The sequence below is a fragment of the Lepisma saccharinum genome, chromosome 27 (genome assembly GCF_977018435.1).
Source record: "Lepisma saccharinum chromosome 27, izLepSacc3.1, whole genome shotgun sequence".
NCBI lineage: Eukaryota > Metazoa > Arthropoda > Insecta > Zygentoma > Lepismatidae > Lepisma > Lepisma saccharinum.
This window is the reverse complement of record NC_139255.1, coordinates 41,162,101-41,179,996: the sequence shown is the minus strand read 5'-3', so window position 1 is coordinate 41,179,996 and position 17,896 is coordinate 41,162,101. Positions and strand designations below refer to the sequence as shown.

Below are 17,896 nucleotides of genomic sequence, written 5' to 3'. Positions count from 1 at the left end.
CCTCTCATCCTCTCATCTTCTCATCTTCTCATCTTCTCATCTTCTCATCCTCCAAAATGTTTGTAGATCGTGACCTTTGTAAACCTCTCTCGAGAACGATGTGCCACACATATACACACATACACTCACTTTCTCTCCCCGTTCCGCGCCTCCTCTCATCTTCTCATCTTCTCATCCTCTCATTCTTCAAGGATGAGTGCACCTTATCGTAACCAAATGTTTGTAGATCGTGACCTTTGTAAACCTCTCTCGAGAACGATGTGCCACACACACACATACACACATACACTCATTTTCTCTCCACGTTCCGTGCCTTATTTATTACGCTGGCGATGTTTCAGGGCGCAGAAAAGCAGTGATGAGTGAAAGATGAGCTCTCATCTTCTCATCTTCTTATTCTCTTATTTTTGAAGGACCAAATGTTTGTAGATCGTGACCTTTGTAAACCTCTCTCTTGGGGGAACGATGTGTCACACACACACACACACACACACACACACACACACACGTGCGCGTGTATTGTGACGCAAGCAAACAGACAAAATAATAATAATTGTTGTTTTTTAGGATTCCTGGCCCCCTGGCGTGGTGCCCAACCAAAAACGTAAAGGTTTTCCCGTACGGCCTTCGAACGTAGAATTGATTGACGTGCGGGTGAATCTCTTCCGGAATGTTTTTCAATTCGTACATCTGACCATACATGCTATTCATCATCAATTTAGCCGTGTTCTGTTTGGCGTCCATTTCGAGCAGTTTGCCCGGCGGTAAAGTCTTATTGTTTTTTAAATTTTTTGATTTTTTACGCAAGGCCATGATCTTGCGTATGCACGTGGCGTTTAGCGTGTCTCGTGAAAAATACACGTGAAGATTAGCTTCCGTACAACCGGCTGGATTTGTAACGCCGCGATAAACATCAACTTCCGTACCGGGCAGAACGCCTGTTCCGGCGTGGAATTTGCGCCACTCCCAAGTTCACGTTGAAAAGAGAGAGGCCAGCTGCTACTTTGGCCATGCACATGCCCCCTTAACTTGCCCCGTAGGACACGTTCTGTTCTCTTACGAGAATTAATATAGGTTGTCATAGAACCCTCCAATTCATGACTTAGCAAAAACAATCTGTTTGGGGATTCATCACGTACACCTATATGTGAGAAAAAGTATGAATAGAACCTATGTTCGGAAATCCAAAATGGCGACCGGAAGTGGGGTTATCTTGGAAACAGTAAAACTTAGGAAAAATCTGTTTGCGGATTCATCACGTACACCTATACGTGAGAAAAAGTATGAATAGAACCTATGTTCGGAAATCCAAAATGGCGACCGGAAGTGGGGTTATCTTGGAAACAGTAAAACTTAGGAGAAATCTGTTTGCGGATTCATCACGTACACCTATACGTGAGTAAAAGTATGAATAGAACCTATGCTCGGAAATCCAAAATGGCGACCGGAAGTGGGGTTATCTTGGAAACGGTAAGACTTAGGAAAAATCTGTTTGCGGATTCATCACGTACACCTATACGTGAGAAAAAGTATGAATAGAACCTATGCTCGGAAATCCAAAATGGCGACCGGAAGTGGGGTTATCTTGGAAACGGCAAGCCTTAGAAAAAATATGTTTGCTGATTCATCACGTACACCTATACGTGAGTAAAAGTATGAATAGAACCTATGTTCGGAAATCCAAAATGGCGACCGGAAGTGGGGTTATCTAGGAAACGGTAAGACTTAGGAGAAATCTGTTTGCGGATTCATCACGTACACCTATACGTGAGTAAAAGTATGAATAGAATCTATGTTCGGAAATCGAAAATGGCGACCGGAAGTGGGATTATCTTGGAAACGGTAAGACTTAGGAAAATTCTGTTTGCGGATTTTTCATGTACACCTATACGTGAGAAAAAATATGAATAGAACCTATGTTCGGAAATCCAAAATAGCAACCGGAAGTGGGGTTATCTTGAAAACGGTAAGACTTAGGAAAAATTTGTTTGGTGATTCATCACGTACGCCTATACGTGAGTAAAATATGAATAGAACCTATGCTCGGAAATCGAAAATAGCGAGCGGAAATAGGGTTATCTTGGAAACGGCAAGACTTAGAAAAAATATGTTTGCTGATTCATCATGTACGCCTATACGTGAGTAAAAATATGAATAGAACCTATGTTCGGAAATTTGAACGAAGCGAACAGAGAGATCGAATACGATGTGGACGTAGGCGATGGGTTTGTTCATCCTCACAGAGCAGACCTCTACCTTCAATTCGACGTGGTGAAGAAGAAAAGCGGATATGCGTTTCCCGCAGCAGCAAATTTGATACTCGTGGACAACTTCGTGCCTCACCTGTTCTCGCAGGTGGAGGTGAGGAAACACAACACCGTCATCAACAGAATAGATTATCCGGGCATCATGTCGACGGCGGTGGGAACGTTGAAATTATCCAAAACGGACGCAGCATACTATCAGGCAGGAGGATTTGAAGCGGGAACCAAAATATCGACGAGAAGTCACACGGTGCTCTTTCCCATGCGTTTGCTTCCGGGATTCTTCTCGGACTACAAGGAGATCATGTGGAAGAGAAGACTGAGAATCACGTTTCGAAGAGCTGCCAACAACAACGACGCACTGATGCACTGATGCGACGCAGTTCTACAACATACAGTTCGACATGCCAGATTTCATCGTAGTGCTTTTTCAGACCGGGAGGGACAAAAATCAGGAAAAAGATTCCAGCAAGTTTGACGACTGCAAGATCAAGAATGTTTATCTGAAGAACAGTAGAAACGAAGTGTTCCCGCACGAGAATTACAACCTCGACGTGACCAAAAAAAAAAAAAAAACGATTACCTCAAACTTTACGAAGCGTTCTCGGCTTACAAACGCGTGACCGAGGGAAGCGTGGACATGTACTATACGCCCAGCGAATTCAAAGCACGGAGACCCATGACCGTCATCAACACATCTAAGAGAAAGAAGGTTGTGGTCAACGATCGAACCAACATCAAGATCGTCTGCGAGTTTCACGATGCCTTGCCCGAGGATATTCTATGTAGTGGAACGTGGAGAGAAACCTTGGTGATTTTTTCGAGTAAGATGTTGGCAACACTGCGAGAAAATAAGGCTTATGCCTTACAAGAGCAAACTATTAAGGCGAGCCTCACCGAGCCTCATTTTTGGTCGCAGAATTCTCCATTTGGGTCTACTAATGTTGCCAACTCACTAGGCCGTATCAATATTGCGCGCTCAAGCATGATTTAATTTTATTATATTTTCAGATTGACCACAAAACAAGGTGTTGACAGGCAGTGTGTATATATATTGTAAGAAGATGTTTTATTATCAACCTCCACTTCTTGCAGTACATCCTGGACACAGCGTTGCAGGTTAACAAAGGATTTTTGGTCAGTATATATTTTTTTTCTTAAAACTGTTCGGTTACTCGCTCGTTCCTGGCATCATACACAAAAGTTTTCTCCGCGATGAGGATGACGCTACACAGAGTGTCGGCAGGTAAGGCATCGTGGAACTCGCACACAATCTTGATGTTGGTGCGATCGTTAACAACCACCTGCTTTCTTTTAGATGTGTTGATGAGGAACATGGGTCTGCGAGCTATGAACTCGTTTGGATTGTAGTACACGTCCACGTTACCGGAAGTCACTCGTTTGTAAGCTGTGTACGCCTCGTACAGTTTCAGGTAGTCCTCTTCTGCGATGTTTAGGTTGTAGTTCTCACGTGGGAAAACTTCGTTCCTGCCATTTTTGAGGTAAATGTTCTTAATCTTGCAGTTGTCGAACTGGCTTGAATTTTTCTCCTGATTGTTACCTCTTCCTGTCTGGAAGAGTACGACTGCAAACTCGGGCATGTCGTACCGAATGTTGTTGAATTGCGTGGTTACGTCAAATTCGAAATGATTGCCGGAAGCAGGTTTTTGCACACACTGGTAGCCATAAAACTGAATGGACACTTGAGGATTCTTCAGGATGTCGGCTTTGTACTTGAGAGCATAGTTTGATTCGTATTCTACCACTGGCACGCGCAGCTCCATGGACCTTACAATACACTTGGCAGCGTCGGGTAGTGTGTTGGGAAGCAAGGTAGTCCCGTCCGGGCCCAAAGTGCTGTATCGCATCAGTGCGTCGTTGTCGTTGGCAGCTCTGCGAAAAGTAACACGCAAACCACCCTTCCACATGATCTCCTTGTAGTCCGAGAAGAAACCGGGCAGCAGACGCATGGGAAACAGTACTGTGTGACTTTGAGTTTTGATTTTTGTACCTGCTTCGAATCCCCCTGCCTGGTAGTATGCTGCATCGGTCTTGGAGAGTTTCAGTGTTCCCACGGCAGTCGAGGTAATCCCGGGGTAGTCAACCCTATCGATGACGGTGCCGTGTTTTCTAACTTCCACCTGCGAGAATAGGTATGGCACAAAATTATCTACGAGTCTTAGGTTTGCGTTGGCAAGAAATGCTTCGCTGTTGTCTCTCTTCACTACATCAAACTTGACGTACAAATCAGCTCTGTGAGGGTGAATGAATCCATCCCCGACGTCCACATCGTATTCTATCTCTCGATTCGCTTCGTTAAGGTTGGCAAACGTGCGACGGTTGGGAGGGAAGGACTGCAACTCGTAACTTTCGATTTGTTCCATGATGGCTATTTATTATATGTTAATCTCCACGACGACAGTGGTTGCGGCTCCTGCAAAATCAACCACCCCCCCTCTTCTTGTTTGTCACTGCTAATTCTATGTTGTCTATGCGATTACGAGATACAGGAAAGTATATCGGTGGGGAGGGTGTGTAGATAATTGGCTCCATGAACTCAGAGTTTGGTTTGAACGTAGCGATAATACCTGTCTGCTTGTGACTCCCTGGGATGCCGTCAGAGGATTTGGTGATCATACCTTGATTATTCGAATAACGTTTCTTACAACGTTGCAACGTTTAGAAAGTCGTTAATTTTGTTTCTGTATTTTCCGTCGTTGGGTTTCCTCGTCATGTCGATCGTCGCGAATCCGAAATCGTCACTGTTCCAGCAAGAAGAGCAGCGTTCCGAAAATTGATTGATCAACAGGTCGTTGAGTTTAGTTCGAGAAAGACGAGGTTTTCGGATTGTACCCAACCATGAAACTCAACGAGGGCGTGGTTTGGAAAATCGGAAAATCGAAAGTCACGTTCGAGGGTGACAACGTGAAAGTCAATTTGGGTGAGAAAAACAGCTGGAACAGGTATCCTGGTACGGTTGGACTGTGGGAACTCATCACCAAAAAAGCAACCAAGAGATTACACAGACGAAGATTACCAAAGTTACAACGAAATTTTGATCATGACGGATGCCTTGTACCAAAACAACGACGCTACGCAGAATCGCGTCAAATCTAGCAGCGGCGAAAAAATACAAGAACCTCATCAAGCCGATATGGAACCAGGTCAAAACAGGCAGCGGCGTCAAACTCTACAACAACCTGCCCAAAGAGTTTGTGTGGGTTGACGACGTGCGCAAGCTCATAGACAGGTTGTTGGTTATTGCAGGAGAGGAGAATGCAGGCAACAGCAACTTTCGCAACGAGAAGGTAGGAATTGTGGACATGGTTAGCTCCAAGCTTGCCAACTTCATTGTGAATGACGACAAAGGCATAGGGTACCTCATCAAAATCATCAACACCCTACCTCCGAAATTTTGGAACGTGGCCGAAGGTCGAGGTCTCGTGAACGACATCATCAACAAGCTACCCTTCAAGATGCACTTGCCAGGTTACCAGTACCGCGGTCCCGGTACCAAACTCAAACGGCGACTAAAAAAAAGGCGACAAGGGTGTGAATCCCCTGGATGCTGCATGCAAGGATCACGATATTGCCTACAATACCAATACCGATCTCGATGTACGTCATGATGCTGACAGAAAATTAGAGCACGCAGCTTTTGGGAGACTCGTCAGCAGAGACGTCTCGTTGGGTGAACGGGTCGCCGCATTAGGTACGACCATCGCCATGAACACAAAACAAAAAAAATAGGGTGGGGTCTATAAATAACAACCTACCCGAACTGCTCTGTAAAAAAATAATCAAGGTATGATCACCAAATCCTCTGACGGCATCCCAGGGAGTCACAAGCAGACAGGTATTATCGCTACGTTCAAACCAAACTCTGAGTTCATGGAGCCAATTATCTACACACCCTCCCCACCGATATACTTTCCTGTATCTCGTAATCGCATAGACAACATAGAATTAGCAGTGACAAACAAGAAGAGGGGGGTGGTTGATTTTGCAGGAGCCGCAACCACTGTCGTCGTGGAGATTAACATATAATAAATAGCCATCATGGAACAAATCGAAAGTTACGAGTTGCAGTCCTTCCCTCCCAACCGTCGCACGTTTGCCAACCTTAACGAAGCGAATCGAGAGATAGAATACGATGTGGACGTCGGGGATGGATTCATTCACCCTCACAGAGCTGATTTGTACGTCAAGTTTGATGTAGTGAAGAGAGACAACAGCGAAGCATTTCTTGCCAACGCAAACCTAAGACTCGTAGATAATTTTGTGCCATACCTATTCTCGCAGGTGGAAGTTAGAAAACACGGCACCGTCATCGATAGGGTTGACTACCCCGGGATTACCTCGACTGCCGTGGGAACACTGAAACTCTCCAAGACCGATGCAGCATACTACCAGGCAGGAGGATTCGAAGCAGGTACAAAAATCAAAACTCAAAGTCACACAGTACTGTTTCCCATGCGTCTGCTGCCCGGTTTCTTCTCGGACTACAAGGAGATCATGTGGAAGGGTGGTTTGCGTGTTACTTTTCGCAGAGCTGCCAACGACAACGACGCACTGATGCGATACAGCACTTTGGGCCCGGACGGGACTACCTTGCTTCCCAACACACTACCCGACGCTGCCAAGTGTATTGTAAGGTCCATGGAGCTGCGCGTGCCAGTGGTAGAATACGAATCAAACTATGCTCTCAAGTACAAAGCCGACATCCTGAAGAATCCTCAAGTGTCCATTCAGTTTTATGGCTACCAGTGTGTGCAAAAACCTGCTTCCGGCAATCATTTCGAATTTGACGTAACCACGCAATTCAACAACATTCGGTACGACATGCCCGAGTTTGCAGTCGTACTCTTCCAGACAGGAAGAGGTAACAATCAGGAGAAAAATTCAAGCCAGTTCGACAACTGCAAGATTAAGAACATTTACCTCAAAAATGGCAGGAACGAAGTTTTCCCACGTGAGAACTACAACCTAAACATCGCAGAAGAGGACTACCTGAAACTGTACGAGGCGTACACAGCTTACAAACGAGTGACTTCCGGTAACGTGGACGTGTACTACAATCCAAACGAGTTCATAGCTCGCAGACCCATGTTCCTCATCAACACATCTAAAAGAAAGCAGGTGGTTGTTAACGATCGCACCAACATCAAGATTGTGTGCGAGTTCCACGATGCCTTACCTGCCGACACTCTGTGTAGCGTCATCCTCATCGCGGAGAAAACTTTTGTGTATGATGCCAGGAACGAGCGAGTAACCGAACAGTTTTAAGAAAAAAAATATATACTGACCAAAAATCCTTTGTTAACCTGCAACGCTGTGTCCAGGATGTACTGCAAGAAGTGGAGGTTGATAATAAAACATCTTCTTACAATATATATACACACTGCCTGTCAACACCTTGTTTTGTGGTCAATCTGAAAATATAATAAAATTAAATCATGCTTGAGCGCGCAATATTGATACGGCCTAGTGAGTTGGCAACATTAGTAGACCCAAATGGAGAATTCTGCGACCAAAAATGAGGCTCGGTGAGGCTCGCCTTAATAGTTTGCTCTTGTAAGGCATAAGCCTTATTTTCTCGCAGTGTTGCCAACATCTTACTCGAAAAAATCACCAAGGTTTCTCTCCACGTTCCACTACATAGAATATCCTCGGGCAAGGCATCGTGAAACTCGCAGACGATCTTGATGTTGGTTCGATCGTTGACCACAACCTTCTTTCTCTTAGATGTGTTGATGACGGTCATGGGTCTCCGTGCTTTGAATTCGCTGGGCGTATAGTACATGTCCACGCTTCCCTCGGTCACGCGTTTGTAAGCCGAGAACGCTTCGTAAAGTTTGAGGTAATCGTTTTTTTTTTTTTTTGGTCACGTCGAGGTTGTAATTCTCGTGCGGGAACACTTCGTTTCTACTGTTCTTCAGATAAACATTCTTGATCTTGCAGTCGTCAAACTTGCTGGAATCTTTTTCCTGATTTTTGTCCCTCCCGGTCTGAAAAAGCACTACGATGAAATCTGGCATGTCGAACTGTATGTTGTTGAACTGCGTCGCATCAGTGCATCAGTGCGTCGTTGTTGTTGGCAGCTCTTCGAAACGTGATTCTCAGTCTTCTCTTCCACATGATCTCCTTGTAGTCCGAGAAGAATCCCGGAAGCAAACGCATGGGAAAGAGCACCGTGTGACTTCTCGTCGATATTTTGGTTCCCGCTTCAAATCCTCCTGCCTGATAGTATGCTGCGTCCGTTTTGGATAATTTCAACATTCCCACCGCCGTCGACATGATGCCCGGATAATCTATTCTGTTGATGACGGTGTTGTGTTTCCTCACCTCCACCTGCGAGAACAGGTGAGGCACGAAGTTGTCCACGAGTATCAAATTTGCTGCTGCGGGAAACGCATATCCGCTTTTCTTCTTCACCACGTCGAATTGAAGGTAGAGGTCTGCTCTGTGAGGATGAACAAACCCATCGCCTACGTCCACATCGTATTCGATCTCTCTGTTCGCTTCGTTCAAATTTCCGAACATAGGTTCTATTCATATTTTTACTCACGTATAGGCGTACATGATGAATCAGCAAACATATTTTTTCTAAGTCTTGCCGTTTCCAAGATAACCCTATTTCCGCTCGCTATTTTCGATTTCCGAGCATAGGTTCTATTCATATTTTACTCACGTATAGGCGTACGTGATGAATCACCAAACAAATTTTTCCTAAGTCTTACCGTTTTCAAGATAACCCCACTTCCGGTTGCTATTTTGGATTTCCGAACATAGGTTCTATTCATATTTTTTCTCACGTATAGGTGTACATGAAAAATCCGCAAACAGAATTTTCCTAAGTCTTACCGTTTCCAAGATAATCCCACTTCCGGTCGCCATTTTCGATTTCCGAACATAGATTCTATTCATACTTTTACTCACGTATAGGTGTACGTGATGAATCCGCAAACAGATTTCTCCTAAGTCTTACCGTTTCCTAGATAACCCCACTTCCGGTCGCCATTTTGGATTTCCGAACATAGGTTCTATTCATACTTTTACTCACGTATAGGTGTACGTGATGAATCAGCAAACATATTTTTTCTAAGTCTTGCCGTTTCCAAGATAACCCCACTTCCGGTCGCCATTTTGGATTTCCGAGCATAGGTTCTATTCATACTTTTTCTCACGTATAGGTGTACGTGATGAATCCGCAAACAGATTTTTCCTAAGTCTTACCGTTTCCAAGATAACCCCACTTCCGGTCGCCATTTTGGATTTCCGAGCATAGGTTCTATTCATACTTTTACTCACGTATAGGTGTACGTGATGAATCCGCAAACAGATTTCTCCTAAGTTTTACTGTTTCCAAGATAACCCCACTTCCGGTCGCCATTTTGGATTTCCGAACATAGGTTCTATTCATACTTTTTCTCACGTATAGGTGTACGTGATGAATCCGCAAACAGATTTTTCCTAAGTTTTACTGTTTCCAAGATAACCCCACTTCCGGTCGCCATTTTGGATTTCCGAACATAGGTTCTATTCATACTTTTTCTCACATATAGGTGTACGTGATGAATCCCCAAACAGATTGTTTTTGCTAAGTCATGAATTGGAGGGTTCTATGACAACCTATATTAATTCTCGTAAGAGAACAGAACGTGTCCTACGGGGCAAGTTAAGGGGGCATGTGCATGGCCAAAGTAGCAGCTGGCCTCTCTCTTTTCAACGTGAACTTGGGAGTGGCGCAAATTCCACGCCGGAACAGGCGTTCTGCCCGGTACGGAAGTTGATGTTTATCGCGGCGTTACAAATCCAGCCGGTTGTACGGAAGCTAATCTTCACGTGTATTTTTCACGAGACACGCTAAACGCCACGTGCATACGCAAGATCATGGCCTTGCGTAAAAAATCAAAAAATTTAAAAAACAATAAGACTTTACCGCCGGGCAAACTGCTCGAAATGGACGCCAAACAGAACACGGCTAAATTGATGATGAATAGCATGTATGGTCAGATGTACGAATTGAAAAACATTCCGGAAGAGATTCACCCGCACGTCAATCAATTCTACGTTCGAAGGCCGTACGGGAAAACCTTTACGTTTTTGGTTGGGCACCACGCCAGGGGGCCAGGAATCCTAAAAAACAACAATTATTATTATTTTGTCTGTTTGCTTGCGTCACAATACACGCGCACGTGTGTGTGTGTGTGTGTGTGTGTGTGTGTGTGTGTGTGTGTGTGTGTGTGTGTGACACATCGTTCCCCCAAGAGAGAGGTTTACAAAGGTCACGATCTACAAACATTTGGTCCTTCAAAAATAAGAGAATAAGAAGATGAGAAGATGAGAGCTCATCTTTCACTCATCACTGCTTTTCTGCGCCCTGAAACATCGCCAGCGTAATAAATAAGGCACGGAACGTGGAGAGAAAATGAGTGTATGTGTGTATGTGTGTGTGTGGCACATCGTTCTCGAGAGAGGTTTACAAAGGTCACGATCTACAAACATTTGGTTACGATAAGGTGCACTCATCCTTGAAGAATGAGAGGATGAGAAGATGAGAAGATGAGAGGAGGCGCGGAACGGGGAGAGAAAGTGAGTGTATGTGTGTATATGTGTGGCACATCGTTCTCGAGAGAGGTTTACAAAGGTCACGATCTACAAACATTTTGGAGGATGAGAAGATGAGAAGATGAGAAGATGAGAAGATGAGAAGATGAGAGGATGAGAGGATGAGAGCTCATCTTTCACTCATCACTGCTTTTCTGCGCCCGTGAAACATCGTCAGCGCAATAAATGAGGCGCGGAACAGGGAGAGAAAGTGAGTTTTTCAACTTTTTGTGGTCGTTTGGTCAAGAAATCAGAGTTGCGGTCAAAGGTACATATTGACACTACTGACGCGTGCGTTTATGTTCAACCCTGCCTCGTGTTCAGCATGAAATAAGGTACGTGTAGTGTGAATTTCATTTTCCTATGTATGTTTGTTCGGAAATTATAACTTTTTTTCGGGTTCGACACCCGTTATATATATGTGGGGGGGGGGGGGGCTTCCATTTGAAGTGCCCCTGAACCTCAATTTTAAAAAATTAATGCAATGCTGTAACTTGTGAATGAACAATCTAAAGTTGTCTTTTGGATAAAAATTCAAGTATTGTACATAATTAAGTTAGAAGGTAGAAGATATTTTACATACGTATTATTAGTTTATTTTTAACTTTTTGATTTCCATGTGTTTTCTATTGTGTCCGACCCGTGACATCAAAACACAATTAATTCCTCCTTTAACTTATATTTCCCCTTCAATTACACTAGAATATTCAACGGTCAATTACCTTCTCTCTTTGCCAGCCCCCGTGGCGGAGTGGTTAGCACATCGCGCTATAACGCCAGGGGTCACAGGTTCGAATCCTGGCGTGGGCATGGATGTTTGTGAGTGTCCATTCATCAATTTCATCATATCATCACTCATCCCTATCTTCGCAAATTAATCAAAAGTGAGGCCTCCCCGATGGCGCAGTGGTAGCGTCCTCGTCTTGTAATCAAGGGGTACCGGGTTCGATACCCGGTGGAGGTACATAGTGGTTCGGATCCCACTTTAAACTGTAGGTCCAGTCCCGATTAGCCTTACTGTGCATAAAGTGGACTTAAAACACCAAATCAATCAATCAATAATCATAAGTGACATGACCAATAAAGGCACTACACTCTATCTTTAGTCCCTCATTAATTCTTCTTTCTTCAATTGTGTTTTACAAATTTACAAAACATGATACTATCAATTAGCTTAATTTAAATTTAAAATAAAGAACAAACTGAAGACAGTATCAAGCAAAACACACAAAGCGATGCATAAGTAGTTGTATTTGTAACTTTCACTCTAACTTGATTTTAGATTGAAAATCATGCTACTATTACTATATACCTTCCATTTTATCCGTAATTACTGGAGAAGGTAACCATCTTTGTAACTTTGTCCATATTATCTTTTCCTTTTCCCCTCCCCTTCCCCCTATCTTTTCCGTTTATGCTCCGTTGGTCGACCTCTGAACTTTCCTCTTCCCGAAAGTTAGTTAAGTTAATACGCAGCGTGGCCTGCTGGTGGCATTTTACCTTCCTGCTGTGAACTGAGAACCATTCGCAGCTCCAAACGTCGACATCACTACAGCGATAGGCATGAGGAAGGCAGCTGCACCAAGAACTCTGGTACCAAACAACTGTGGAAAAGCATAAAGTTCAATACAGTTTTCACCGCGTGAGAAATAACAGATTTTAATGTGAAATAATATTTAATTAAAATATATATATTTTGACACAAACAACCATAACTAATTTAACAAAATGTTATTGTTCAGCCAATCCATGACATAGTGATCCTACCACTTCTAAAAGTTAAGTTAGTCCAAATACTATTTAAACAGCATTAAACTGAAGCTTAAAGCCTATATTTTGATGAACTAATCTAAAAATGTTTTAAATTTCAAATATTATGTTTTAGTTTTAAGCAAGTCTTTAGTAACGTACATCAAGGGGCTTTTATTTACGAAAAAGTGTATAGTTGGAAACACTATCAGGAACAGATGAGCAGTTATTTCCTGCCACAATATAGTGGCAAGAAGCAGCTAATGTGACATTTCATTTCTCTTTATTTTTTGCAAAATGCATTGTAGTAATCTTTGAATTAGAGCTCTTTGAAATAATTGATCTGTTTGTCACGCCCGGAACTTAATTTCTCCTGAAATTTCATTTAAATGAAAACGAGTAATCAGTTTAACACCAAATTGCATACGAATCAATTTTATAACTCCCCCAACATGACTCAAGCCCTATCATTTCTTTGCACTTAGTTTTAACTGTGAAATGAGGGTTCCGGGTGTGACCAAAATGCATGGTTCCAGGTATGATCTAACTTTCTTCGGGTTGATTCAATGGTTATAATAATAATAATAATTTAAACTGACAGTTACATGATGGAACTAAGCCTAAGCTCAAAATTTAGACTAGCCTATATAACTATTTTATTATCCCCAGCTGAATGAAAGCTAGTTACACAGATTCTTAACGAAATTCCGCTTAAAATTCTATTTAACTAAAAGTTTCACCTTTTGCAGCATCAAATTACATGAAAAATGACTTCTTTACCTTGCTGTGAGCATTAATTTGGCATACGCGTATTTTATATTCAAAACTCCTGTACCATATATGACTGAAAGTGGTGTAACAGCTTATATCACCTTGATTACAAAGAGAAACTAAGATTTCAGAGATTATCAAGTGTGATATGAACTAACTAAATACATAAACTAGTCAGTCATAAAATACTCATGTCTCAGTCTTGGATATTGCAGATATTTTTTTCTGATTCCGAGTAAGAGTCAGATGCTGATGAGTCTTATCTCAAGTTCCCAGGTATTGAACAAGATGAAGAGCTCTTGCAGGCAGGTGTCTGTCTATATGATCGTGGAATTGTTTAGTGACAAAACTAGCAGAAAAAGAAATACATTTGTGTTTGTCAGTCTGGAATCTCTGCCAAAAAGAATGACGAAAGTGACATTTCTGGAAGCATTTGGAAAATCTTGTGTGAAATACATTGCTGGTCAAGAGGAATGGGATATTCCTGAGAAAGACAAAAAATGTCATTTCTCCTTCACCCATTGGAAAAGTAAGGGTTAAACAGTGTTCTGTATACTTTCACGCAGATTTCCTTATAAATTATGTAGTACTGAGCAGCTACCCCCCCCCCCCTTTGGGCGCACCAGCACTTGAGGGTCAGAGCCTGCCTACTGACTACTGACCTCACTCCCACATGCCTCAGCAGAGGGGACGTGTGGTCGGCACGACGAACATCAAGTCATTGTTGTAGGTTCCAATGACCGGGGTACGCTACTCATTCCTAGTTCCTAAATTTCCTCACGATGGTGGGTGGTCACCGGTTCCATACATTTGGCGAAATCTGTGGAGAAAAGTTATTACATTGCCCCCAATTAGACTCGAACCTAGCTCGAGCCCAAAACCTGACACCTGAACCGCACTGTCACGATGCAGAACACTAAGGAGTTACTTATTTGATATTCACATTTCCTAGAATGGTTTAAGAATACAGATTAACAGCAAAGAGTAATACAGCCTTGAGTGTATACAAGCAATGTTCAATAAATTTGTAATTTTCAGGAATAAAGTTGGTTGTCTCGTATTAAAATTTAGGGGTTGGGGAGGTATTTTTCCCTCCTTTGATATTGTTGAGTCAAAGCATTAGCTAAGTATTATGATACTGAATGGGGTTAACGGATGAAGTATTCACATAGGTCACACCCGAAACTTTGAGGAGGCACGCCCGAAACTTTTATGAAAATTAATAACAGTAAAAATAAGAATGTGTCTCTCCTCTATAATAAACACATGAAATGAAAGGTTACTTTTTCACAACAAAAAAAATTATGATGAATAAAAAAGTTGTAAAAATTCACAGAATCTTCAAGTTGTATGGTGATAGTGACGCCATGTGCGTCACACCCGGAACTCCCGTTATTCTTCGATTGATCAAAAACAACGTTGTTCACAGAGCTCACTCTTCAGGACAGTAACAATGTCATCATTCTGAATACTATAATTATGAAATGGATGAGCTCAATGTCTACGTTTACAAAATATTTAGATTTGAAGTGTGTGATTTTCACACCCGGAACTCGTGGATTGGCTGTTATTATATCAATAACATTTTTGAAATTACGAAATACTATTTATACACGGAGTAAATTTACTTTTAATTCGATGCGAAATATTAAGCAAATGAAAATTTAATTGTTCCCTTCAATGTTAGTTCCGGAATAATTTCTTGTTACTATCCAAGCATTTATTTTAGGTATTTATCAACGAATGACATGGCATAGATTTGGGGCACAGTGATTCTAATTGTAATCTCTTTCTCCCTATTGTAAACCATAATATATTTCAGAATGATGATGATAAATTACACACACACACACATCGGTATACCTCAGTGATGTTTCACTGCAATCTTCAGTCAGTTGTCTTTTGTGAAGTTCTCAGTAAAGTCTTATGCTCTCAAAGTAATGGTTGTAATTGAAATTAATTGCGATTAAAATTGTGTGTGGTAGATAAAAATGATTGTTTAGTTTATTATGAATATTATGTTTATAATTTTTCGATATTAAGACCTTATATTTCAATCCTATTCTAAAATGTAAACACAAATATGTATTTTCCATTTAGCTTACCTGATATTAAAAGTAATAAATTTTAGGTATTTTCATATTACTTGCAGTTCAAAAATTTTCAAATAGACTAATATGAAGACTTCAACATTAACCACTCAGGTTATAGTTATGCTTTTAAAATGGAAGTCAACAAATTTAACAAATTTCACACACAATGTACTACAAAAAAATTGCATAGGAACCCATTGCATTCCAATTGTGAAATATTGCACACAAATAGTCAATTGATGTCTTCAAAACATTTTGTTTTTCAAAGAAATTAAAAGGGATGTTTTTGAAATTTAAAAAGTTTTGAGTTTTTGAAAAATTACAAAATTCAAATAGCACAGTCATGTTGCACTTCAAATTAAAGATCATTGAAAGCAGAAGAGAATGAAACCAATTTGAGCTCTCTAGGTCAAATAATTTTTGATCTACAGCTGTTTAAAGATTTCAAAATTATGTCAAATTTTGAGATTTTTGCTTTTTTGAAAGTCTTTAAGAGCCCAAAAATTCTGAAATTCGCAGTTTTGTCAACTTTACTGGTACAGCCACTGTACCAAAAATTATCAATCTCTGATATGTCAAGGTTCAGACCATTGGCTGATTTGGCATGGAATGACCCAGGAGTCAGTTTTAGGGGGTAAGGCACATCTGCCCTTAAAAATTCTTCAATTAAATAACAAGAACGTTGATAAGATTTCTTTCTTTAACGTATATGGAATAATTAGTAGATATCTATGACGTTAAACTTCTAAAATCATAGGAGGTTGATTGCAAAAGAACAACACAGAAGATTTAGTTTTAAATAATAGTAAACAAAGAACTATTCTTAAAACAAGTATTGTTGTTGCAGTTGTTTCTCAAGTGAATGATTTTGAGTCCCGTGGATCATTGTTTTGTATGTGTATATTGTTTGTTTGTTTGATTGATTTACTTTATTTTACTTTGCTTTTTGTGCCACTTTTGGCTAATTTGCGAAGATGGGGATGAGTGATGATATGATGAAATTGATGAATGGACACTCACAAACATCCATGTCCAGGCCAGGATTCGAATCCGAGACCCTTGCCGTGCTAACCACTCCGCCACGGGGTCCGGCTGTATGAGAATTAAGTCACTCATAAAGACATTAAATTTAAGGGAAGGGCTATGGCCCTCCATGCCCCCTTCCTATTCGAACGTTGGTGAACACACTAGCTGCCGCTCGCAGCGACACCTATGCCAGCTCTAGATATGAAGCTTGCCCTACATTCCACATAAAGGATACACCAAATGAGCTTAAAAAGGGCGGGGCAAATGCATGTAGATTACAAGTTTTCGTGCTTGTCCTTTTTCTTTAAAGGAGACCCAACGGCGACAACAAGCGTACATTGCCCAACGGTGTTCATGCAAGAACCTCGCGTCGTTTCCCCTTGCACAGACATAAAAAAATCATTACGCGCTATCTGCCATGAATCATTCAATCATGTTTTGAATGACCAAACTGTGTTTCTCCATTTCAGATTGATTTGTAGCGTGCATGCCTCAGCTGCTCGACTTTTCTCTCATCGTGCGACTGACTTGTGCTTTTAACTGTGGTTAATGGGTTCAATCATTTTGTTTATCCTTCAATCTCTGGAAGGTTACTTTTTAAAAGTTACTGAGTTACAGTAACAGCTACTTTTTGAAATATAACTCCGTTTCAGTTACTGTTACTTTAAGTGTTAGTAAGTACACTTTTATAGTTACTTTATTCTAGATAAGCTATATCTGTTACAACGTGTTGCATGCATCAACTGCAAGAGGGTTGCCATGTAATGTTTACACTAATTTACATTAAATATAATAAATATGACATTTTGGAAGCAAGGAAATTCATAGTAAATTTTCAGTGGCGTAGCGTTATAGTACGCCCGTACGCCAGACGTTCCCAGATTTAAAATTTCAAAAATGCGTAAATGCTGTCAATATAAAGTAAATCTTGACAAATTTCATATATGTCTGACTTTCATGGCATTATAATAGCTATTTTTCGCGATCCGCTTGCAACGCTCCACTAACAACGCTGGTTCTAGCATTTTTTTTCAATGCCTTTCCTGGCCGGACGCCGAGCAGGTTCGGCGTACAGGACTCTATATTCCTTGCTGCCTTTCTGGAGGTAAGCTTGGATCTCTACAGCACGCGGCCAAATGGTCTCTCTTACGCCAGCGTATGGAGCAGAGGACTACGTGATTGGTTCACGTGACCCTTCCTGCCTTCTGAAGCAGACGACAGCGGTAGAATTCCTACCCGGTTCTTCGCGCTCGTGCCACTCGTGACTGACGTAACTTTACCAAACTGAAATATAGCACTTCTTAATGGCCACTGCATTGTATAATTTATCGCACGAACAGCGATGTGCATTAAAAACTAAAAGATCAACACAGTTTTTGTCAA

At 41.5% G+C, this 17,896-nt stretch overlaps 1 protein-coding gene across 1 annotated transcript in view; it reads right to left on the bottom strand.

Annotated features, from left to right (window-relative positions):
• Nucleotides 1–17,896, bottom strand: part of LOC145980418 (b(0,+)-type amino acid transporter 1-like) — a 143,045-nt gene that overhangs the window by 10,790 nt on the left and 114,359 nt on the right. Inside the window, exon 9 of the mRNA XM_083113500.1 lies at nucleotides 12,375–12,478. Within this exon, the coding sequence (XP_082969626.1) occupies nucleotides 12,375–12,478 (104 nt within the window). The remainder of the gene's footprint in view (nucleotides 1–12,374; nucleotides 12,479–17,896) is intronic.